The 24,013-nt window shown below is 43.8% G+C and overlaps 7 protein-coding genes across 7 annotated transcripts; 3 read left to right on the forward strand and 4 right to left on the reverse strand.

Annotated features, from left to right (window-relative positions):
• Positions 1–88: 88 nt before the first annotated feature.
• EAF01_009932 (uncharacterized protein) lies at positions 89–1,783 on the reverse strand (the record flags this gene model as incomplete). The annotated part of the gene is made up of 2 exons (XM_038918188.1): positions 89–1,515; positions 1,744–1,783. The coding sequence occupies 2 exons, from the start codon at positions 1,781–1,783 to the stop codon at positions 89–91; spliced, it is 1,467 nt and encodes a 488-aa protein (XP_038766158.1).
• Positions 1,784–2,608: 825 nt separating this feature from the next.
• Positions 2,609–5,116, forward strand: EAF01_009933 (uncharacterized protein; the record flags this gene model as incomplete). The annotated part of the gene is made up of 1 exon (XM_038918189.1): positions 2,609–5,116. The coding sequence occupies one exon, from the start codon at positions 2,609–2,611 to the stop codon at positions 5,114–5,116; it is 2,508 nt and encodes an 835-aa protein (XP_038766159.1).
• A 545-nt stretch (positions 5,117–5,661) lies between these two features.
• EAF01_009934 (uncharacterized protein) lies at positions 5,662–6,619 on the reverse strand. Its single transcript, XM_038918190.1, has 2 exons — positions 6,256–6,619; positions 5,662–6,170 (listed from the first exon to the last, which is right to left on the reverse strand). Exons 1-2 carry the CDS (start codon positions 6,560–6,562, stop codon positions 5,950–5,952), a joined length of 528 nt encoding a protein of 175 aa, XP_038766160.1. The 5' UTR covers positions 6,563–6,619; the 3' UTR covers positions 5,662–5,949.
• Positions 6,620–11,772: 5,153 nt separating this feature from the next.
• EAF01_009935 (uncharacterized protein) lies at positions 11,773–12,732 on the reverse strand (the record flags this gene model as incomplete). The annotated part of the gene is made up of 2 exons (XM_038918191.1): positions 11,773–12,570; positions 12,646–12,732. 2 exons carry the CDS (start codon positions 12,730–12,732, stop codon positions 11,773–11,775), a joined length of 885 nt encoding a protein of 294 aa, XP_038766161.1.
• Positions 12,733–14,432: 1,700 nt separating this feature from the next.
• Positions 14,433–15,653, forward strand: EAF01_009936 (uncharacterized protein; the record flags this gene model as incomplete). The annotated part of the gene is made up of 3 exons (XM_038918192.1): positions 14,433–14,478; positions 14,555–15,334; positions 15,388–15,653. The coding sequence occupies 3 exons, from the start codon at positions 14,433–14,435 to the stop codon at positions 15,651–15,653; spliced, it is 1,092 nt and encodes a 363-aa protein (XP_038766162.1).
• A 529-nt stretch (positions 15,654–16,182) lies between these two features.
• Positions 16,183–17,448, reverse strand: EAF01_009937 (uncharacterized protein; the record flags this gene model as incomplete). Its single annotated transcript, XM_038918193.1, has 2 exons — positions 16,183–17,195; positions 17,262–17,448. The coding sequence occupies 2 exons, from the start codon at positions 17,446–17,448 to the stop codon at positions 16,183–16,185; spliced, it is 1,200 nt and encodes a 399-aa protein (XP_038766163.1).
• A 3,436-nt stretch (positions 17,449–20,884) lies between these two features.
• On the forward strand, positions 20,885–23,487 carry EAF01_009938 (uncharacterized protein; the record flags this gene model as incomplete). The annotated part of the gene is made up of 2 exons (XM_038918194.1): positions 20,885–21,247; positions 21,301–23,487. 2 exons carry the CDS (start codon positions 20,885–20,887, stop codon positions 23,485–23,487), a joined length of 2,550 nt encoding a protein of 849 aa, XP_038766164.1.
• Between the last annotated feature and the right edge of the window lie 526 nt (positions 23,488–24,013).

Below are 24,013 nucleotides of genomic sequence, written 5' to 3' on the forward strand. Positions count from 1 at the left end.
TGCAATTCCTAGTCCTTTTTTTTTTTTTTTTTTTTTGGTATCGCGTTAAACCTCGAGGTTCGTCTGCTGTTTATGCTATTCATGCAGTTTAAGCTCCTAATCTCTTCTTCAAAAATCTCTGCAGTCCTTCCATCACTTTACTCTCCACGCCACCTTTCTGCCACGTTAAACTAATGACCAATGGTCCCCCTTCAAGATTCACAACATTACATCCAATCGGCGCACCAAACACCATGCCACACTGGGAAAATACAAGTCCATTGAGTTTTAAAGGATTTTCTTCCGGGACCCTCTTCATCCTCACCACACCAAGGTTAGATAGCTCGTAACTTTCCGACCGCTCTGCTGACATTCCCTCGCGGCAGTAAGATTCCAAATCGGGAATCTTCGCAACCTTTCTCAATTGTGGGACTCCGCCTCCGGCTTCGATTCTGCTCAGATGGGTGGAGATCTCATGGGTTATCTGTCTTCCTATCGTGGCAATCAATGACTCCTCTTCTGGAGATTCTTCCTCCGCATGACGGATTTCGTTTAAGAGTTCCGCATCCCACGTTGTGGTCATATAGGCTACGTGGTTTGCTATCTCACTCAGTGGGAGCTTGCTAAACTTCCGTAGCGAGTATGGAGTGCATGCTTTCAGACCAAGTTGGTTATTGGTAATTGCTGTGCGCGCAAGATAGCGGGTGATTAAACCGTGTAGATAACCCGTGACGGTGATTTTTAGTCGGCGACTTATTTGTAATATTTGGGGGACTTTTTCTGGGGGAATGGTTACGAGGAGGACGAGAGATTTGTAGGATTCGAGGGTGGGCATGTTGGGGAAGTTTCCTGTCCACATTTCTTCTTCTTTCTGGTCTGTGAGAGTCAGAGCTGCTGTGTTGGGTGCGAGGGACTCGTATCCGGGAGGACTGATCTCCATAGCATCTTCGATGGCTATTGGCTTTCCTATAGTGTCTGGGACTATGTATGGCCACTGCACGTCACTTTTCTCAACAATTTCTACGGTCGCCAGTGATAACTGCTCATGCAATGTCCGCTGAAAAGCAGCACAGCTTAATCCATCGGCAATAGCATGATTCACTACAAAAAGTATGTAGACCTTGTACGTCTGATCTTCCACCTCGTGCACGAAAACCCGAAGTTTCCACGCGGGTGTAGTTTCCTGGTCGCGGAAAAGCATTTCGTGGGCGACTCCTAATTCTTCGCAAAGACGTTTTTCCGGGGATGCGGCATCGCTGCTTGTGGTGAGAGAGGAAATGGATACGAGATCGTCCCAGGAAATTTGAGAGAGTCGTTTGAAGCGGGCGGGGAGATTGGGGGATTTTGAGCGCGGGAGAAGTCCGTGGCAGAGTGAGGGGTGGGTTTTTATGGTTTTGTGCAGGGCGTGTTGGAGGCGGGAGGTTAGTTCGGCGGTGGGATGGGGAGTGCGGGGTGTGAAGATGTAGTGGGATGTTACGGCGCAGGAGCGGTAGAGACCTAGTTCGTGACGGGTGGAGTAGTAGGTGCCGAGGAGTCCTGGGGTTGGGTTAGTTGGGTGGTGCGGTGTGGTTTATGGTGGTGACTGCTGGGATTGGATTGGATTGTTGGTGGGCTTCTGAAGTCTTTCTTTTTCTATGATCTGGGTTATATGGTCTTGTTTGTGAGGGATAATGTTAATCTCCAGGTGGGATGTGTGAAAGTGAAGGGAAACGTGACGAGTATGTACGAATTGGGATTTGAAAAATGAGATAGTAATACACGCACCTGCTGGGAAGGTATTGGATTCTATTGTATTATGGTCCATATTCACCATCAGATTCGATGACCTCAGGTAAAGTAATATGAAGAAAAGAATAACGATTCCTCGAGGAAAGCCAAATTATTATATACTCTTCTCAGTGTTTGATTAATAGGACTGACTGAGTATTGGAAATTGTATGACTCCGATGTTCGTGAATCTTACCGCCTTGGGCAGAACAAGGGGTTGTGGTGCATGTCATGTATGTATGAAGGGTGAGCACGGGATTCTTGATTGAGAGATACGATATGATATCTAGCTAGCGGGATTAGGTAGTGATGAATGTGAATCATCATTTTGGGAAGGGGAATAATTGAGGAGTTTGTTGTATGGTAATGGAACGGGATAGGATGTTGAGGTTTCTATGGATTGATGATAACGAGCATGCAGGAATAGGAGCTGGAACGCTTTATTATGTAGATGTACTAGTGTTATGTACTTGCAATCCCTTTGGGTTTGTGGGAATACTAGGTATGCTTTTCGAGAGAGTACCTGGTCACTTCATCCATTCCTTGTATGCTTACCTTACTATAAGTTACTAGACTAGATTGTGGGATCGCCTCCACGTTCACGTTATGGGGAGCGGGGAACGCGGCTATCATTCGTAGAATCACTGTCCTTACTACCACTTAAACGCTCTGTGGGATCAGAAGCGGTTGATTCTGTAATATTCATGTTCAGCTTGACATTTCGAAATTCTCATATACATTCTCGATTGGTTATTCATTTTGGTTGATTGACAAGAGAATATTGAAGTGTTTTTGCTATATGCACCAATATTAACCCAATCTATCCCTTCGCAGAGAGACAACTTCGTGAATCATTTTGGTTATGGTTATGAGTATCCTCTCCCACTTCCCATCACGAATATCTCAAGATTCCAATCCCATAAAATTCGAATACCACAACCTCACTGAACCAGACGCAATTCGTCTCTTGATTATACATCCAGGAACTCCTTCTTCTCCTATTCACTGTAGTCTCTTACATACGAGTTTGAAAGAGTGTAGATTAGATATCTATAATGGTTATACAGCTCTTTCCTATGTTTGGGGAGATCCACGTGCGAGGAAAACTGTATTTATTAACGAGAGGCCTTTCTCTACAACTGTTAATTTAGCAGATGCTATAGATCATCTTCGCGATGAAGAAAGACCCCTGCGGTTATGGGCAGATGCTATCTGTATTGATCAGGATAATTTGGGGGAGCGCACTCAGCAATTGGGGTTGATGAGAGAGATATATCGGCTTGGGGGCCGGACTGTGATATATCTTGGGGAGTGGTCAGAGGGGGTAGACAAGCTGCTTGATTGTATTGGGAGAGTGGGATCGAATGCCAAGTTGTCGAAAGCGCACGATCTTGCGTTTCGGCATGTGCTCTCGCGTCCTTGGTTTACGAGGGTTTGGACGTATCAGGAATTGCTGATTTCGAGAGAGGTTGTGGTGCAGGTTGGGAGGTGTAGAGTCTTGTGGCAGGATTTTTGCGGGGCGATTTTGAATGGGGATAATAGACCTGTTGTCGACTCGGATAGCGAGTCTGTGTATGCAACAGGTCTACAAAAAAGATTGGATACAGTGATGAGCAATGCAGATATGCAAGGCTACTCGACTCGGACTGATTCATCCTCGCATATATCTTTCAAGCGTGCAAATCAAGCAGATGCGTACAATCGAGAAATATTAAGGAGTATGGATGTATCGCGACAGAAGTTTCAAAGTGGTGTTACTGGCGGATCTTCTCTTTTGAGTATCCTCGTATCTCGACAAGGATCGGGAGTTTCCGATTTCAGAGACATCATTTACGGTTATCTTGCTGTTGCTGAAATCCGTCGTCCATACAGTCATGGGATATCTTCATATTTAGATCCGAAAGATTATTTGCCGGTAGTAGATTACACCAAGAGTGTGGATGAAGTTTTTGTCGATGCGGCTTTTTATATTGCTATTTCTACCGAGCCACGACGACTCTGGGATATGCTATTTTATTCCGAAACTACGCGTCCGCATTTGAAACGAAAGGGCTTACCAAGCTGGGTACCGGATTGGACTCTGAGACGAAATGACCTGCCGAATTCCAGCTGGCCGTTTATGGCAAATCAGATAACGGATATTCCGGCGCCTGGAGAATTGAAAATGAGTTCTAAAGTGGGGCCTTGGATCATACCTGTTGATCCCCAGATTCTAACTGTATACTGTGACCTTCAAGCCATTGCCGTTGTTACTAAGACTGCTACGCCAGACTTCTTAAGTTCAAAATTTGTCGAGCAAAAACAGATCTTGATTGATACTTTCTACAAACTTCTCGACATTTACAAAGACAAGCCCAAAATCGACACGCACAAAGACACGCACAAACTCGAGGCTCGGCAGGTATGGGATTTCCACTTACTCTCCAACCTTCGAAATCTTTACAAAAGTCTCCATGTATGTTGGGAATCCTTAGGAGTACAGGACATTTTCTGGAAAAATCCCGATCTGCGACACTATAAAATATTCAGCAAGATTATGCATCGGGTCTTCAAATATTGCAGTAATGTTTCCGGAATCGGCCAACTTTCCGAAGTCGAGCTATGGCAGCTTCTTCATGGTTCTCCTATTGCTATTCTACTCATCGCGGCGATATTCCCATCTAGCGAGAAGGTCATTAGTAAAAGAGCTTTTGCACGATTCTCTAAATCTCCCTCGCTTGTGAGTATCGGGATTATTCCCTGCTTGACAAAAGCGGGAGATTTCGCACTTAATTTTTATGATGGGACGGATAATCATTCTTGTGGGGTTTTGCGACCTTTGAATGGTTATAGGAATGATCATCTTGATGAAGAAATCAAGACGAAGATTGCAGCACAAGGTTTGAGCTCTGATATTTCGATTTTTCACTGCACTTATATTGGAAAGGGCTGGATGGATAAAGGATGGGTGGATAGGGGCTGGGATGTTAAGACGCGTGGAAATGGTGATTTGGATTTGAATATGGATATGAATACACATACTCACAACAATCTCGAAACAAACCCAGAAATTCCAGACAGTAAATGGAATCCCACTTGGGATGATGCCCTAGACTCCTCCAACACACTCTCAAATTCTTCCCCAAATCCCGACTCGCCACGAAACCCAGATACAAATTCAACTCAGGATTTGAAGCCCCCCTCAGACTCGAATCTAAATCCCATCTCTCCAAAAGCGAATCAGAATGACCTTCGCATGTTGCCGAAACTTCGCGAGTTCATGTCAGATGAATATTATGAGCCTGTGGATTCGCTAATGGATCTTATGAGGGTATTTGAGAGGATGGGGAAAATGGCGGATTTTAATCCGGTGGTGGTGGTTTTGCATTGAGTTATTTTTGGGGTGTGGGGGAGGTTTGTATTTATTGAGAATGGAGTTGTTGGGTTCTGGCGTCTGGGATGGATACTGCGGTTATGGGAATTCGGGAATGGGAAGCGAAGAATTTATGCCAATGTTGTTTCTAGATCTTTTGATGAAGAAAGTATTTTTAGGGGCCAGAAGAGAGGCAATCATAATAGCAGTATAGAAGATGTCTAATTATGCAGACACTAGGCTACTTGACTGCTCGAAAGATCGAGAGAATAGTATGTATATACTAATTGACAGTTGATTCATTTCAAGACTCCTCTCCGAGAGGACTACTCGCGACTCCACAGGGGTATGTTATAATTCGACTTGTAAGTTCCCAGTTACCAATTTGACTCAACAGCTTTCCCTATTTTGAGTATGGATATACAGTGAATTCGCTTATCGAAGGGGTTGCCAGCACAACGGCATTGAAAAGTAAGTTTGAAAATTTTACTAGATAAGTCGTATTTGGATTATATATATTTCCTATTCTCCTTTTATCCCGCTCGATAAATTGCTTTGAAATAGCATTCGGAAAATCATACAGATACAAAAGAATCTAATGTATAGAGGATCTGATAAAAAGAAGCAACCAAGAGCAACCATTTAACTCAAAATTGATAGACCGTCAGACTGAATCACATTGAATAGAAGTACCCACGATCACCCATCTCAACAGAGACGTATGTGCATCTAGCACAACGAATATTACCGAACCATTTCCAACCACATCCCCAAACCACAAGAAGTACACCTCTAAACTCATCAATCAATCAACCACTTCCCACCTCCCACTCCAAACCCCAAAACCCTATTCACAGAAACCATCCAAACAACGCCGCCACTCCAAACAGCACACTACCCGTAACCGTACAATAACTAACCACACTAGCTTTACTACCTCCACTCTCACTCGATAAACTTGTCGAATTCGCATTCGAAGTATTGGAATGCGCGTTTACGAGTTGGAAGTTATAGACACCACATCCTGTGTCGATGGAGCCCGATCCCGTGATTGAAGAACTGTTGTCACTGCCTGTGGAGATGTTAGTTTTTATTTTATTTTCCTTTTCAATTATGAGATTAGAGAGGGGGAAGTAAAATCAAATATCAAAACTTACACCCAGATAAAAGATGATCATAAACGATTTCGCAATCACTTGCGGAACTATTCCCCGGACAAGTTGTGGCTGCAGATGTGAAAGCAAGTGAAATGATGGAGCTGGAGGTGGAATCTATATTGTAGTTCTTGGCCGTGGATGAAAAGTTGCTAGAAGCGATTTGGGTGCAGAGTTGAGTGGTATATTTTGATAGAGAAGATATATTGAAGGAGGTTGTTGTGCTGGAATCGGTTATACATATTGGTATTGAGGTTGCGGTGATGGTTGTGAAGAAAAGAGAGAGTGCTAATATGGCTTTCGAAATCATTATGAATTAGCTGTTATGTTTATTTTATTCGTAGATGATTTAAGGATATGACTTTGGATGATTTTCGTGGTGTGGTTGGTTTTCTTTCCAGACAAATTAAAATTTCACAATCTTAGTTTCCAGAACTATTGAATAAAAGTAACCCAAAGAACAGAAAAACCTCCAACGTCATAACTCTGATTGCTGCGGTGACGATCTTAATACATATAACTTTTCTAATCATGTCGTTGGCTGTAGCCATCATAGTGAATGAAGGATTGCGCCAGCTGCGGTCAAATAAGGCTGCGTGGGTGCGGCTAAGCATTGCAGGTGTAAAATGCATGGCCACAAGATTGATTAGCTCTGTATCTTGATTTAGGCTTCTGACACATTCAGATATAAAACTGAAATTTCTACGTCGAATTGTCAACAGCATGATTGTGAATATCACATTTTCAGGCCAAGAGTGACTCTGAGATTGACGTTCAACATGTCCACTCACTCACTGTACATCTTTAGCTGATGCTGTAATTGAAGATCATAATTGCTATTCTTGAAGAGATCGTTTCAGAATCATTCCCTGTGGAAGGATTTGGGATTAGTCGCGGTAAATTTACCCTTTGGCTACTGGCCAAATAATGTTAGATCGACCCCAACTTTAGGCTCGTGCTATTCCTCCACGTTGCCGTCATTATAAGCGCCTAGAATTGCCGTATTAAAAAAAAAAACCCCCCCCTGAGTTGATACTGTCTAGATATAGAAAAGGAAGCCAGAAGATAATGAAAAAAGCGATAATGACACCAACAAAGAAGAAATTTAAAGTGGAAAAGGAAAGAAACGATGTGATACCCCAGCGTTGACTCAAGAAACTAATTTGTTGCAGTAAAGGATTCCAGAAGACCCCGATAGCAGGCTCTCATATCAGGTCGCTGTGCACAAACTAATTGCAGCTCAGTTTTTCCTTCTGCGCGCAGCATGTTTGTGTGTGTTAAAATGCGCTTCAGCCTCGGTGTAGAGGTTGCTTATTTCTGTATCAATTATGCATTGCTGGTGAAAGGCGCAGGAGGATCTGACAGGACCCCACGATACTTTGTACCGGAGTACATAGTCATGTTGATATGTATGTACTTTTTGTCAGCGAAATATTTCGCGGCGAAGCAAAGATCCAGAAGCTGTTCCAGTTTTCGATTTCAATTTGCTGCCTATAAAGCGAGAACGTAGTTTAAAAGGTTTGATGAACTAAAAAAGTGAATACCCCAATGATTCTGATAAAACAATAGAACTAGCTTGGAGTGTCAATACTGTACCGAAACTCCGTGTCGAAAGATTCCTTACTCAGAAAGAGAATTCCATCTCAGTATGCTAATATCAAAAAAGAAGAAAGCGTTCTCGCCATAGTAGAATCATAGGTGTTGCTTGTGGTAAGCACTCATGCAACCTGTCGAGCCTATCTACAAGCCCTAAAATCTTTAGCGAATTTGATACCTCGGGAGATTCAATCGCCAACGTGATACATTCAATAAAACTCATGATCAACAATGTTTCCCTCGATAGCTAACGGCAAGGTATTTGTGATAATCCATCTACTTTTTGAGCTACTTGTCAAGTCTTGTAGTATTGTAGTAAATTTTTGTTGAGAAACTTACTAGTATAATAACCTACAATGCGTGACCCGAGCGAGGAACTAACTACCTCTGATGGCTAGATAGTTACATTGTCGTCTCTAACGGCTCGAGCTCTTACTTAATACGAAGATCAGAACCGTCGACCAATATGGAAACTGATTGGCTATGAGTAATGATTTCTTGTTACATTACCCTTACTATAGTAGACGAATGTGTACAATATAACTATCTGGTGTGTCTGTTTGACTAGCGCGAATCTATATGTAAGATCTATGTACCCCGCTGAGACTGCCCCACCAAATTTCGACAACGGAATGGGCGTTGATGTTAGTATATAAATTACAAAACGTCAATACTTAAACGCCCATTATTCGTTCAATTGTTAAAATGCATTTGAACACTAAAATTGGTACACAAATACATGTTAACACCAAGTATATCACCAAACTACATCGAAGTCCATCCAATCCACCACCAATAGTTTCCCTCCGCATATAACTCGTCGAATTCCTTGCCTTTCCCTTCTCAAGAAACACTTGCTTTCTCATTAACCCCTCTCCTTTCCTCTACCTCTTTCTTTTGACTATCTCGAGTTAAGTATAAGTGTATACCAAGGAAAATAAAAGCAACAAAGACCACAGTCAAATAAAGCCATTTATTTGCTTCATACACTTTTCTAGGCATAGACATGGGGGCGTGGAAGGATCGGGGCCGGTTTCGAAATTGCTGGTGCTTTTGTTCGTATGTCAGAGTTGTCGAGTGTTTGAGACGGTATTGGAGCAAAATATGATGCTGAACAGCTTTAGAACCGAAAGTATCGTATCGGGGTGCATGATGATTGGAACTCAAGTGTGGTATTGGACTGGTATTGCAATGGAGTTTGCGGGATAATGCAACCTGGTGCAAAGACCGAGCAGTTGAGGTAATTGGTGTCCGGAACATTGTCTTGACAATGCTCATATTTATTTTAATCTGCAATGGATAAGTACTGCACACCGTTTTCATTTGTAGGAATGCCGGTATCGGGAATGAAGTTCGAAGGATACTGTGGGTGACAACTAAGAGTGTCGGAAGCTAGAGATAGTTTCTCCTAGCTTCGCACTACAAGACTACCTCTCGATGTTAACCTGTTCGCGGCTACTTGAGATTTTCAAATATTTTTGGAAAGTCGATGTTATCTTTTCTTACTTTTTAGTACTTTATCATTGCTCTGTTTCACTGAGTGAACTGAGGGACCTTTTCTTCTTCGATTAGACTATGTGGTTAGTATGTTTATCATTGCCTCCTTTGAATTCAAACAATGATCAATCTTCAATTATACCCCTTGAATGATATATATCGAGTGTCTCTAGTGATTGATGCTACATCTTGGATCTCTCCGAGCAAACCGAGATCCTGTTCATTATGTTCTTTTCATATTCAGTATATGGACGGACTTAAATACAATTAGGCATGATGGTACATCTACATCTTCATATCTACCCTCAACATTTCAATATACTGATCAGATATTTCGAGATTGTTGCATACACTATATACGAGTGATAGTAGGTAAACATCTTCACAGCAAAATATGCTAGACCACATTGTTGAATAAGTCATAAGTTCTACTGAGCACTGTTCACTGTTCACACTCAAATTCACGTATTTGTCCTCAACTTGGACTTCTCATTCGGAGGATTCATTTTACAATGGCGGCATAGTATCAATCCTCTGATGCCCTCCGTGTTTGTCTCTAAGATGCGAAGTTCTCATCGTCACCGTTTTTAGCTAGGACTATTATTACGGCTGGACTCAAATGTCTGTCATTTGTTTCGGAGGGCTCTTTGCCTCAATGCATCGATAGACGACGGTGTTATTACTTTCCCGTAAGATTTATAACACTTCAAGGATACAGAGAGATTGTTGTCTGTTGGTGAGGATAGTTTCAATGTATTTTCGAGAAGGTCAAGGAGACAGTCAGATTACGGTTTGTGTTCCATGGAAAAAACTTCAAAAGTCCCAGACCATAGCCAAACTACGATCGATTGGAAAAGAGATCAAGCAAGTGCGCAGTCAAAGGGTGATATGTAGGCAACGATAATCTCAATACCTCTCCAAGAAAGCCATGGCAAGAGTACAATCAAACCAGGACTCATATCTAGAACCCGGACCAAAAGAAAATATTCAAATTGCGATCGGTTGGAGAATGGACACTGGCATCTGATCATATCAAAGTCAGAGTCGAGACATTCATTCAAGATGAGGAGTAATTTGGTACACTCTCATCACTGCCAGTACGGTTCATTGAAGAAGAAGCAAAGTCTATCATCCTCCCACGTCAAAGAAAAGCCCAGCCGAATTCCGAATTATCAGCAAAGAGTCCTGGAGTACTTGCATATCTATTCACGCTACGCACACATCCACCTCACAATCTAGTACTACAAATTCTCTCCTATACATTTTCAACAGCATAACTACCCCGGAGTCCTAGTCTTTCAATCATAATAACAAATCTGCTTCCAAAAAACATCCAAACCACATCGACTATTATCTCGCATTCTGCATACTAGATCTGAAGTCCTAGACTCCACAAACAAGCACAAATATCTATGTACACAAACATAAACCAGCCACAGCACCACACTTGAAACAAACGATAAATCAATCAACACCATCTCTCCGGTTCCTGAATTCCGAATGAGGGTTAGCTCATCAACTCACAAACTAATTAACCATGAACAATCTCAATATGCACATTAATATCACACTCTTATTCATACTCACAAAATCTTTCATCTCTTTCCCAACCTCAACTCCAACTCCAACTCCAACTCCAGCATATCATATCAGATCTTCACAAAATCCAAACTCCCCCCCCTCCGCAAAACAACTCATACTCATACCCATCTAAACCCATACCTATCTTAACACATACCTAGGTAATAATACCCAAACCCCCCAAAAATCACTAACATCACCCCCATCCCATCCCATCTCATCCCATCTCATCCCATCTCATCCCATCTCATCCCATCCTATCTCACTCCTCTCAAGAATATCACTCACTACTAATATTTTTCTCTCATTATTATATGCCATATTTTTGTTTGTTTATTTGTCCCGAGGTAGTTATGAATGTGAAAGCAAGTATGTAGAAATTGAGATGCATAGAGAAGAAGAATGATAATAAGGGGAAAAAAGGGATGTGTATCTACCCCGATTTAGCAATCCTAGAATCATGTAATACCTCTAGCTACCAAAAGAGCTTGGGACAATGAACCACTTCGAGTAAGGTTTGGAGGATTTGGAATAACAGCGGAGGTTGAATGCTTGCTTCGATTGGAATATCAAAGAATAGCAAGTTCAAGCTCACAAAATTGCACAGGTATAGATGATTGATTAATATTTGTTGATTAATAATATTAGCAATGATTACCTCTGTTTGTAGACTGCTTGGATACAGCTCCTAAACGCCTTGCTGAATAGCTGGCAGCTGATCATAGTGTAATAACCTCACCCCATTCCCCCAGTTGTATCGATATTTCCATGTCCCAATCCATATCTCCATCCATCCCTAACCTACTTCATTCCCAAGTTCGTACCTGCATTAGCATAACCCATTAATCAATACGTAATAATGTGACTAAAGTGTCCCGGAACTTTATTCCGACACTTGTCACAATCCGCCCTATACCCCATACTGAAGCTCTTCTTGGTCCCCACACCGTCTAAATTTCCCATGAGCTCCCCAGTGGATCCATTCCAGTTCCGCAAGCTATGTTTTGAACGAGTATGGCCTTTCTTGTGAGGGGTCGGAATTTCTTTCTCAAATTCGGGAGAGGGAAAAGAGGGTTCAACTTCCATTTGCATATCGTTAATTCCATTGACAATGACACTGGGGCTCATTTCGCCTTCACTGATGGGGCTAGGTAGGCGTCGACCGCGACGAAACCGATCAATGAATGCGTCCTCGGTGACATTTGGTTCGGAGAGAATAGGGTGGAGTGGTTTATCGAGTCGGGGATAGGCGGAGAAGGAACTATGAATTGGGGTAGGAATTCGGTTGGCTAAGCTAAGAGAAGAATCTGGCTGGAACGGACCAGGAGCTAGATGCATGCCGCCATCGGTCATATCGAAATCATCCGAGTAAGTTGGCCCTTCCGACATTTGACTTGAAAATGAAGTTTCGCTGTTATTCATTTGTTCATCATTGTGCGCTTGTGTGGCCGTTATTAACGGCGATGAGGTCCATGAATAGTGTGAATTTGTCGGTTCTGCAATGGTGGAAATTCTCTCCGAGTCTGAGTCTGCGGGAGCGATTGTGGGAGGTGCTGGTGCGTAATGACTAAGTGTAAAAGCCGGTGCAATCTGACGTTTGGCATGTGGTGAGGTTCGATGCGGGAGGTTCGCGAGATGACGTTTCTAATCAAGTCATACGTTAACATGAAGATCTTGTTCGTGATCTGAAACTGCAACTGAAGTGAATGCAATGCTTACGTTTCTGTGAGCACCAAAGCCTGAAGTACTTAGTTCATCCTCATCGTCTCTTTCGCGCTTCCTACTCGGCCACTGCGGTACAAACATGTCGATGAATCTTCCACGAGGTTGTCTTGTGGATGTAAAAGGTATTGATGTATGTTATTGTGTAGGGCAGATAGATAGTTCAGAAGGAAGTGGCAAGGCTGGAGAGGATTCAGCCGCACCAAAGAAGGGTTGTATTCAAACAAGTAACAGTCAGTGGACGCTCAAGACATTTGAAGAAAGATGCAGGAACACGATGGTAACTTTAAGAAGAGTCGGTCAAAGGTTTGTACAAATCAATTGTAACTACTGCGGTATAAACCCAAGTGGAAATAAGTGATTGACACCTAATTGGGAATTACTTGACGGGGCCAGATAGGTCGCATCGTAAAATGGTGGTGAGTTTCATAAATGCTTCATCGTGTACCTTGATGTTTTGAGATTCTTCTAGGCTCACTTGGACGCTAAATTTCTGGGGGAAACATCTTTTTACTGCATAGAAATTGATAAGGCTAGACTATGTTGGGTTTAGATCAATGATAATCCGGATCATCAGACAAGGCTGAAAGAATTCAACGTTACTTCGTAGAGCGTCTAAGGTACAGACAGATATTGTTGTCGGGGTTCGATCGACAGTAGCGGTAGATCTTCTTATCAATTCTGTCTCTTTCAAGGTGCTTCTCTCACTCTCGTCCGACAAGATTCTCCTAACGTTGGAAAAGTCATTGTGATCTCGGTACGTCAACTTGGTGCTTCTGGTCGCCTCTATCTTTGTTCAAGCCCGGACGAAAGTATACATACAGATCATTCTCTCCGTGCTAGCTTAGACAAGAATGTGTGGACAATCGTCTGTGTATACAATTTCAGATGAGAGTGTTGAATGACTTTCGTCCTGTCTCTTTCTAACCATGGCAATGGGAGGGAGAGAGAGTTGGAGAGTTCACATACTATCTCGTCTACAGTTACTCATCTAGCATAGGTATCATCAATGACAGAAACCCGATTCGGATACGCGCGAATTTCCACAAGCAGTTAAAACGGCCATCAGATTCTTGTAGACTCCCATGAGCAATACCAGCTTGTTTTGTCCAGCCTAGCTCGCCTGAGTCTGTCCTGAAGATGTAAACCTTCGTGAACGGACATATTGTGGAGAGAGCGAATAATAACGCCGTGAGCCTTTCAATTGACATACGATGATACGAATACCTTCATACTACACTCTGTATACCTATACACAGCATGAACTGCAAGATCTTCTTGGTACGGACAATTCAATTGTGAAGTCTGAATGCTGTCAACGAACTAAATGCTGAATCTGAATCCATACATCAGATGGATACTCTAAACATCTGCTGTCAACCTGACATATCGACGGAATGCAATGCGCAGACCTAACCTTGGAAACCCTCGATATTACTAGAATAATCATTCACACCCTTGGATCCAATCCGAGCTTTCTTCTTGGCTGAAGATGCCATTGCATATCGAATTATTATTATTAGACAACACCCACACTTTCATTTGTCAATTTAGTCCGAGCGTACCACTTTATGAACTTTTTCCAGATCCACCTATAATTTTTGACCTTGACTCACTTTACACCACAGCTCGACAACGAAGCAACTCAATACCATCTCACATCAAAAAATCAACAACAATTGTATTACAATTGATTTAAGAAGTCGAGTCAGCGTCAGACAAGATCTAATAAGGTCCCCCATCATATTTCCACTTTTTTATATCATATTCATATCTCAAACAAGATGCCTCAACTTGACTTCGAACCCCTCGTCACCGACGACACTCGAAGTATGACCCCGCCAAAAATTCGAATTCCTTCTCTTTCTTCAAACATAAATGCTGATCTTTTTTACCAATCTTGTAGTTCTGGGTCAAGATCCTTTGATCCCTCCTCAATTACTTGTTTCCGAAATCCCCATCACAAATGAATCTCTCAAGACCGTTGTGCAAGGTCGTAAAGATGCCGTCGAGATTATTATGGGTAGAAATGACCGTCTCTTGGTCGTCGTCGGTCCTTGTTCTCTTCACGACCCCAGCACCGCTATCGAGTACGCCAAAAGACTAAAGGATCTCTCCGATAAATTGTCAAGCGATCTTTGCATTATTATGCGTGCCTACCTCGAGAAGCCCCGTACAACTGTCGGATGGAAAGGTTTGATCAACGACCCTGATATTGACGAGTCATTCAAGATCAACAAGGGCTTAAGAATTAGTCGTCAACTCTTCTGCGATCTTACTAGCGCCGGCATGCCCATTGCAACCGAAATGCTCGATACCATCTCCCCACAATTCCTCGCAGATTTGATCTCCCTCGGTGCCATTGGTGCAAGAACCACCGAATCACAATTGCATCGTGAGCTTGCATCAGGTCTCTCTTTCCCAGTTGGATTCAAGAACGGTACCGATGGAAGCTTGACTGTTGCAATTGATGCCATTGGATCTGCGGCTGCCAAACATCACTTCATGGGTGTTACAAAACAGGGCCTTGCTGCTATCACCAGAACTAGTGGCAACGAGCACGGATTTGTTATCTTGCGTGGTGGTACCAAGGGTACCAACTTCGATGCTGAGAATGTCAAGCTCACTAAGGATACTTTGACCAAGAAGAACCAAAAGCAAGCTATCATGATTGATTGCTCTCACGGTATGTCTTTTCTACACAATCCCACATGAAAAATTCTCTAACAAGTCTCTTAGGAAACTCAAACAAGGACCACCGAAATCAACCCAAGGTAGCCCAAGTTGTCGGCGACCAACTCCGTGCTGGTGAAAAATCCATCATCGGTGTCATGATCGAGTCCAACATCAACGAAGGCAACCAAAAGGTCCCTGCCGAGGGACCATCCGGTCTCAAGAAGGGTGTCAGCATCACTGACGCTTGTATCAACTGGGAATCTACCGTCGAAGTCCTCGAGCAACTTGCCGATGCTGTACGCGAACGCCGCAAGCATTCTTCTGCTTAGATTTACGGGGATACATGTTTGAACGAATTAAAAGTGCTCGTTTAAATCTTTTTTATTGGGAAAAGATGCGAAGTATGGCGTATAATGGAGTTTTTTACTGCTCATCACGATTTGTGAAATGACTTCTTCTGGACATGTTGTGGATCTTGAGAGTCTTGATATCAAGAAGAAAAAAATCATTTTCCCTTTGACAAAATGTTTCTTTGCATCATGCTATTTCTCATTTATGGAAATTCCTGGCGGTGTCTCATTTTGGGTTGATTCCCCAAAAAATGGTCCTGGATATTCAACTTCATCCTCTACAAATCGAAAAGTCACAAAAGCGAAGAAGACGGGCCTTAATCTTAGATATAGTTATGATGATTGCGTGAAAGCAGTCAGCACATGGAATTGAAACGTATTAAAATCAATAACTATTAACGCCTTCGCTTATCCAAGCCATGCATGCAATACTCTTTTTTTTATACTTTGTGTATGCGTACGTTTTACCTAAAACCATGTAAAGTTGAGATGAGATTACAGCAGACAATTAAAGTCTGCTACTCTTGTCTGAATCCTTGATCACTAAAATATCTTCCGCCTTCTCAATAGCACCACTCTCCTCTGCCTGCGGCATCGGAGCAACTTCGTCCACGACCCCCTTGACAACTCTCATATTCACAAACCCTTCATCAGGACTTGCCCACGCAAAATCATAATAATCTCCAAGGATTTCCTTCACCCCTTTCGCTAACGCATCCGTCTCTTCCCTCCTCTTCAAACTCCACTGCTTTTCCGCCTCCGAGACTTTTCGTCCGGGGATATCGATCCCATCCAACACACTATTCCACACTCGTAAAGTCTGCTCAAACTCTCCCAAGTTACTCACACCCATGAGGGAAATCCCAATAGGTTCCGAGCCGACCTTGCCATCGAGCGCCCAGCGTTCCAGACCCCACCGTATCGCCACAACTTCCAATCGCTCCCCGCGTTCCTCCACCCATTGCGCCGCCTTCTGAACGCGCGAACGAAGCTCCTTGGGCGCGGGATGCCAATCCTCCTTCCCGCTGTACGGGACCCCGGAGCTGCGGAGAAGACCCATGCCTAGCACCGAAGCATTAGGCACACAATCCACGCCTGCCTTGCGCAAACGAGCAAGCCCGCTGGTATAGAGAGAGTGATTCTGCAGCGTGAAATTTGCATAGCTCATTACGCAATCGAGGGGTTTCCCCGTCTCGCGCAAAACCATTTCGGCGGTGGAGCAGAGGACCGGGACGGGATATCCTGATACACCGACGTAGTGGATTATACCTTGGGCTTGGAGCTCGCGTAGACAGTTTATGGCGTCGAGGACTTCGGTGGGCGAGACGAATTCGACGTCGTGGAGATAGACGACATCGAGGTAGGAGGTGTGGAGACGGGCGAGGGAGCGGGAAATGGAATATTTGATCCAGGCGGGAGAGTAGTCGAATTCGGAAGCGGCGATGCGACCGCATTTTGTGATGAGGTAGTAACTGGAGCGGGGGTGATTGGCGAGGATTTGGGGTTGTTGGAGGGCGCGACCTAAAAGTAGATTAGATTATGAGTTCAAAGGAATAGAGTTGAAGGGTAAAATGAATCTATCCTTACCTAGAATTTCTTCCGAGGGACCATAGTATGGAGATGAATCAAAGGCATTTACACCCGATTCTAATGCTCTTTGCACAATAGCATTTGTAGGGAGTGCGAAGGGATCGGAATTGTATTGAATATTGAAAGTTCCGGTGCCGCAGATGAGAGGTGGAAGAAGTGTTGAAAGTGGTGGGCGAGTTGTCATATTGGATATGGGTGACCAGAATGTAGCCGTGCGGTATTGTTGAATGGTGTTTGAAGAGTACCTTTGCTTGAGCGATTTTAAGATGGACAGGAAAAAAAGAATGTATGTAAGTTTGAAGAAAAGCAGAAAGAATGAAGCTGGGAGAAGAACTCAGATAAACGAAAGAAAGAAGGAATGAACGATTCCAGTTAGTCACCTTTTTGTGAGAATTGTCAATGTGCTGCCACGATCGTTTGAATGAATATGAGAGACCAAAAATGTATTGGAGGCTTGTAGGAAGACGTTATAGTGGGGGTAGTATGGTAGATGGTTTTATCCCTCTTTCTGAATTCGTACTACCCCTCTTGGCAGACCTGCTGGAAGGACTGTCACAAATTACAAACTGACCTATTAAAATGGTTCAACGGTATTGAATGAATTCAACCTATTTGTATTTGAGGTTTGAATTATCCTAAATATTTTGAGTTTCTTACCCATTTTTAATCAATGAAGTCTTGTCTAGTAGAAATGTCAGTGCAAATTGCACCTGTGACCCCTCGATATCTCAATCTGTCAAGCGAAGCCAATTTTTCTGGGGATTTCCCCGTAGCTCGCTATTGATAAGGTCTTCCCAGCCACAATACTACAAGGGCCGTCCACGGGTATTCCAGTTCAACCTTCACGTTGGAAGCCATCTTTTTGTCTAAACTGGTATCATCTCAACTCATCGGGTTTCATCTTGCAGGTAGAAACTTACGCGTGTGTGTAAGAGAATTTGAAAAGAAAAGAGGAGAGGAGACGAGACGAGACGAAACGAGACACACGATCTTGAAGGGAGAAAAGTTCATGCGAAAAGATCCATCTGATCTCGCTGGTATCTTTAAAGGCCCTGTTGATCTTTCGATTATTGAGAGCCCAACCGAGCCAGCCTGGAAATTTCGAGTTCTTAGGTAGTTTTATGGAGTAAGTTAAGCACTAATCCGAACACCCCGATTATTGACCGACTCAATGGCAGGTCGCGCGATTAGACGATGACTGGATCTCTCAACAGTCAACAACCAGCTTTAACATAGTGCACAATCTAGAATCATGCGAGAATTCGTTTCATGTGTTCTATGTCAAGGTTTGATATCAGCTTTACTTTGACCATTCCCGACCGCTTTAGAATCATCATTCATCATTCATCATTCATCGAGCATTGATCATTGATCATTGGTGTTAATGGCGGAGGAGATGTTAGGTCTGGATTCTGGTGCATTGCATGATTAATCTTCAGTTCCAATCATGCGGAGTTGAAAAGCTGACCTATGCAATCTGAAAGGGTCGGTCGATATGCATCTGAATAACTGTTCATCGAGAGCATTTTATATAGCGTTGAAACTTGGCGAATCCTAAATACCTGGGACTGTGATTATACCAAGGATGAAGTACTGACTGGTCATGTATGTAAAGCACAAAACCCCTCCTCTGCCCCTCAATTGGGTTCTCGAAAGACATCGTGTTAAAGTCATCTCGAGAAAGAAATGCTGCAAATGTGGTGGAAGGTGGATGGTACAAGGGATTCATTGTTATATATGGCAGAAGGGAGTTTGGGAATGGAGCATCTCCCTCAAGGACTGGTACTGATATTCCCAACACAAAGGAAAGAAAGTACGATGAATCCCCTCTCCCAATTTGGGACAGGACCAATTTGAAAACAGTACAAGACCAGTACATCACAGGTAGATTTGGAGTCAGGCACATTAGTCTAGATTCCGAGATTCCACTCATTACCTAACCTCGGCTTGACACTTCATCCACGCCAGAGCAAGGTACGACCCGAAGGATTAGATTCTAGATCAGGATCAACGGACGGATCTTACCTGTCTGCCCTCTACCTCATATTCCAAGCTCAATTATCTAGTACCGATATTGTCAAAGTGCGGTACTAATAAGTCACTTCGAGAGGCAAATGTCAATCTAGCGAAAGTCAAATTTTGACTCAAATGTGAGAAAAATAACAGGAAAAAGAAAAGAAGGATGAAACAATTATTCCGAACTCCATACTGAGGTAGGTACCTACCTACCTACTTGTTAGCATGTACGATGTAGATGGCATTGAAATGATGTTGGAGACCAGACAGACACATGGCACCTGGGTAGGGATTATGTTATGATTGCATGGATAAAATGATGGCTGGGCTGGGCTGGTTCCCTTTGCATTTGACGTGAACGCTTGGGAATCATCATACATACCGACGTACCGAAAAGTATCTGTCTTGGTACGGACACAGACACAGACACCGACACCGACACAGACACAACCACCGACATAGACAGAGACAGAGATAGAGCTATATTTGTACAGAACATATGCCTTTCTAGAAATGATTCGGTCGTAACCACGCGAGCACCTAGTAGAGGGTCATATTTGATTGAATCTATCGGTCCTGCCCTGCCCTGCCCTGCCCTGCCCTGCCCTGCACTGTGATTTCCGTCTACGGAGGACCGCATTTGTACCTGCTTTCACTCGGTCGGAAAGAGTGGCCTTACAGCCAACCCATTTTTATAAACCTTTCACCTAACGATATGGAATCCGTCTGGCCACGACTAGTAAATAATATATTTATGGATTGATTGATTGAATAACTACCTACTACTACTACTTATTACTAGTATACTACCCAGCTATGTATGGATTGCAAATGTTGAATGCAATTCTTTGTTAATTCTTCAACTGTTCAATTCTTCAATTCTTCAATCCTTCTCTTCTTCTCTTCTTCAATCCTTCCATGCTTTACTTCCACTCTCAACACCACTCTCCAACAGAGAAACTCCCCTTCCACCTTCCACCTTTCTCCTGCGTTGATTGCATTGTTATATTAAGGCTTGGTCTATCTCTCCCTGTACCGTCATAACGCTCCTAGAAATTTAACTTTGGACTTCTCTTACCCACTATTCCATCATACAACTCAGGAGATCGACATTCTCGTAGGGATATAGGCATCTTGACGATTAGCTACAGGAATACGAGTACAAGAAATAAAGCCACTCCGCCAATCTTTCTTCAGAACTCCCTTCATTTACAAGTTATCTAATAAGTTCTTTTACCTCCTCAAAAAAATCCATCGGCTGGTCAAGACGAGGAATATCACAAAAGGTCGCAGCTGATTGTATCCTCTCCCTCCCCCCTCTTGTCAACAACAAAAAGGGTGCCCAATTCGTCTTTATCTGAATTTAGCTCGTGTGATCCAGATTGGGAGCGGAACTTTACTGTGGCTCAGGCGATATAATAATAAACCTTACAATCACAACTCCCCACGCTTGCCGAGAACCTGCATAAATTCACAACATTCACTCAATCTCAAGAAGTTGGCAGCGCATGCCAACTCGAGACTTTATCTTGGATATAGTTCTTTCCGACCCCGATCCTCGATGAACAGTTGATTTCTACTTCTGCGGACATTGCGACTGCAAAATGGGTCAGCACCAGTCGCGGGACGACTCGCATGGCGGGGATAGACGCCGACATCATGACGCCGGTACGAGTGGGCCAACTTCTCCATCCGACCAAGATCCATATTCTTCTCGTGCTGGCAGAGGCAGCAGGCGGAATCTAGTAGCAGCTATTGTGGGAGGCGGATCAAATAACGAAGTACCGGAGAGGAAGGAGACAGCGGCCGAGCGACAAATAAGGAGACTCGAAAGGGAGAGGGTTGCAAGAGTGGAAGAGCGAGCGAGAAGCATTAGGGAGGAGCATGTAGATGGCGGATATCTGGTTACAATGGGTGTCTACACTGGCCCAGAAGATTTCAACAAGGCAATAGTAAGACAGTTGATGGTATGTTAAAGACTGTGATTTTGATGCCTGGTCATTATGCTGACATCTACGAGATTGAGCGCCGAGTTGCACCATTTTGGAGGGGCTTAGATGATTACGAGAGTGATTGGACCGAGCATCAGTTGGTTGCTGCAGGGCGAGGCCTTCCCATTCCCGCCGCTGATGAAATACCATCCGAAGACAGTGCCAGGCCTCATTCTTCTAATTCCACGAATGCACCGAACTCGAATCTACAAAATTTGACTGTGCCAATAGCTTCACGAAGCCAATCTGCTTCATACGATACTTCAGTTGGCCGCTCAGCGTCACACTCATCTTTCAATACGTCATCGCCAGCATCGCCCCTTAATGCACCTGCCACTTCTACCTCTTTGCTTCGACCTCGAGCTAGAACGTTAGGTCTGAAATCTTCGTCGAAGGAAACCTCGGCAACGGATTCAGGGCCGCGCGAGATTCAATTGCCTAGAGATTCCCAAGTAAATGGCCAAGCTATCGAGGCTTTTCTGTACAAAGACGCAGTTGAATGCTCAATATGCTTGATATTTTACCCCCCGTATCTTAATAGGACTCGATGTTGCGACCAAAGTATTTGCTCGGAATGCTTTGTACAAATTAAGAGACCAGATCCACATACGCCAGAACACCACGGTCCACCACAGCCCGCGCCCGATCAAGCCGAAGATACAGAAATGCTGGTTTCGGAACCAGCCGCTTGCCCTTACTGTCAGCGACCTGAGTTTGGCGTAACATACGAACCACCGCCTTTCCGCCGTGGTCTTGTTTATGCAATGCCATCTCGAGAACTGGCCAACTTCTCTTCAGCCATGTCATCGTCATCATCGATCAGTTCGCCGCCTATAACAAGTCCGGGGCTTGCACCAAGAGGAGACAACAGGCGCCGAGCTACTTCATTGTCAGCTAATGATTCAAATGTCATTACGACTGACCGCATCAGACCGGACTGGTCAGCAAAACTTGAAGCTGCTAACTTGCGAAAGGCCAAAAAGAACGCTGCCGCTTCGGCACTACACGCAGCTGCCTATGTACTTCCCGGAACCTCGGAAAACCGCAGCTATGTTTTCGGACGAAGTCGCTTCGGTAGAAACCGTACCGAACCTGACAATAGCGGATCTGTTACCCCTTCGAACCGCGATACCAATTCCAGGACTGCAGCTGAGTCATCTGGTCAAGCGCGTAGGGAAGGTCGAGATTCTAATGCTGCTCGAAGAACGAGGGACGTCGAGGAGATGATGATGGCCGAGGCGATTAGACTTAGTATCGTGGCCGAAGAGGAACGAAAGAAGAAGGCCGACAAAGAAGCCGCCAAGGAGGCCGCAAAAAATGCAAAGAAGCAGGCCAAAGAAGAGAAAAAGAAAGAGAAAAAAGAGAGAAAGTCTATCTATGGCACTAACGGACATTCGGCTAGTTCGAGTATGTTGAACCTAGGCAACAGTCTAGCTGCCACTTTTACTGGGCGAAGGAGAGGTGATAGTGCCGCAAGCAATTTGGCTACAGAAGTGACACCCGAAGAAGTCGAGGAGCCTTTACAAGGAAAAGGAAAAGGTGTAGCTCGCCCCTATTTGAGTAATGACGGGAGTGCCACGGATAATGGGCTTCTTGGTGCTCAGTATCCAGATCCTTCGACGAGTTCTAGCTTGTTAGAGACTCATCAGTCTATTCCTTCACCTACAAGCCCTGACAAGCCTTCTCACTTACGACAAATGAGTACCGCATCGAGCGCCTCATCTTCAATAGCTGAGTCGGGTAACGGCACCAATCCTCAAGGCTCTTCTACAAGTATTGAAAGTCCTGGTGCTACAGAGACAAATGATGGGAACGAAGATGGCGACACGGGAGCTGAGTCTATGTTCAATTTTCGGAGTATAACGGCTATGGTTGAAAAAGAGAATGACAACGAGAAAACGCCTGATGCGATCCATGTTGAAAATGCACGTGAAGCATCGGGCTCTAGACGCGGAAGCCCTGATGAAACCGCTGCTCAAGACATGGATGTGAGCATGGAAACTTTACGACCCCGAGATTCACCCCCAAGATTAGAGCTCAGCCACCAAGTTTCAATGGGGCTCCAGATGCCAGACACAAAAATCGATACCAGCATTGTCACACCCCAGCTCACGCTTACACCGGATACCCCAGCTCTCATGAGTTCAGCAGAGGAGAGTGGGAAACAACTAGGATCAAATTTACAAAACCAATCCAACAACGAAATAACTCAATAAAGAGAGAAGTAAATTGATAGGGGGAGAGATTGTTCATGACGAGATGATACAATGTAATGCGATGCATGAATAATTAGCGAAGTCGAATTGACACTGCGATGTATTTCCTTTCTACACACTAGCGAGTACACATGACTTACATGTTTGTACACAGCGGTACTTTTATTTTCTTAAACTAGCGAGATTGTGGATGAATGGAGTGGTGAGGAATCTGAGAAGTGATATATTACAACTGTTTATAGGCGCAATTGGCGATGGATTCGTTTATTCAGGAACTGACATAGTATACTTCTATAGTGTGCAGCCAAAAATTCACGGGCTTGTAGGTATGGGTATCTGATCGGACTCATGGTGCAGGAAGGCTGTCTTTTTGGGATGGGGTTGGGGATGGGTTGTGTTTGTGGGGAGAGGGAATAGGGGCTACTTAGTTATGGATAGACTCAAATTAAACCATACAGTTAAATAATCAGATGGGAATTGTGCGTGATATTGAGGTGTGATACGTGTGTGGATTGTAGAATACTAA

The sequence above is a fragment of the Botrytis porri genome (assembly GCF_014898465.1).
Source record: "Botrytis porri strain MUCL 3234 chromosome Unknown BPOR_015, whole genome shotgun sequence".
Taxonomy (NCBI): Eukaryota; Fungi; Ascomycota; class Leotiomycetes; order Helotiales; family Sclerotiniaceae; genus Botrytis; species Botrytis porri.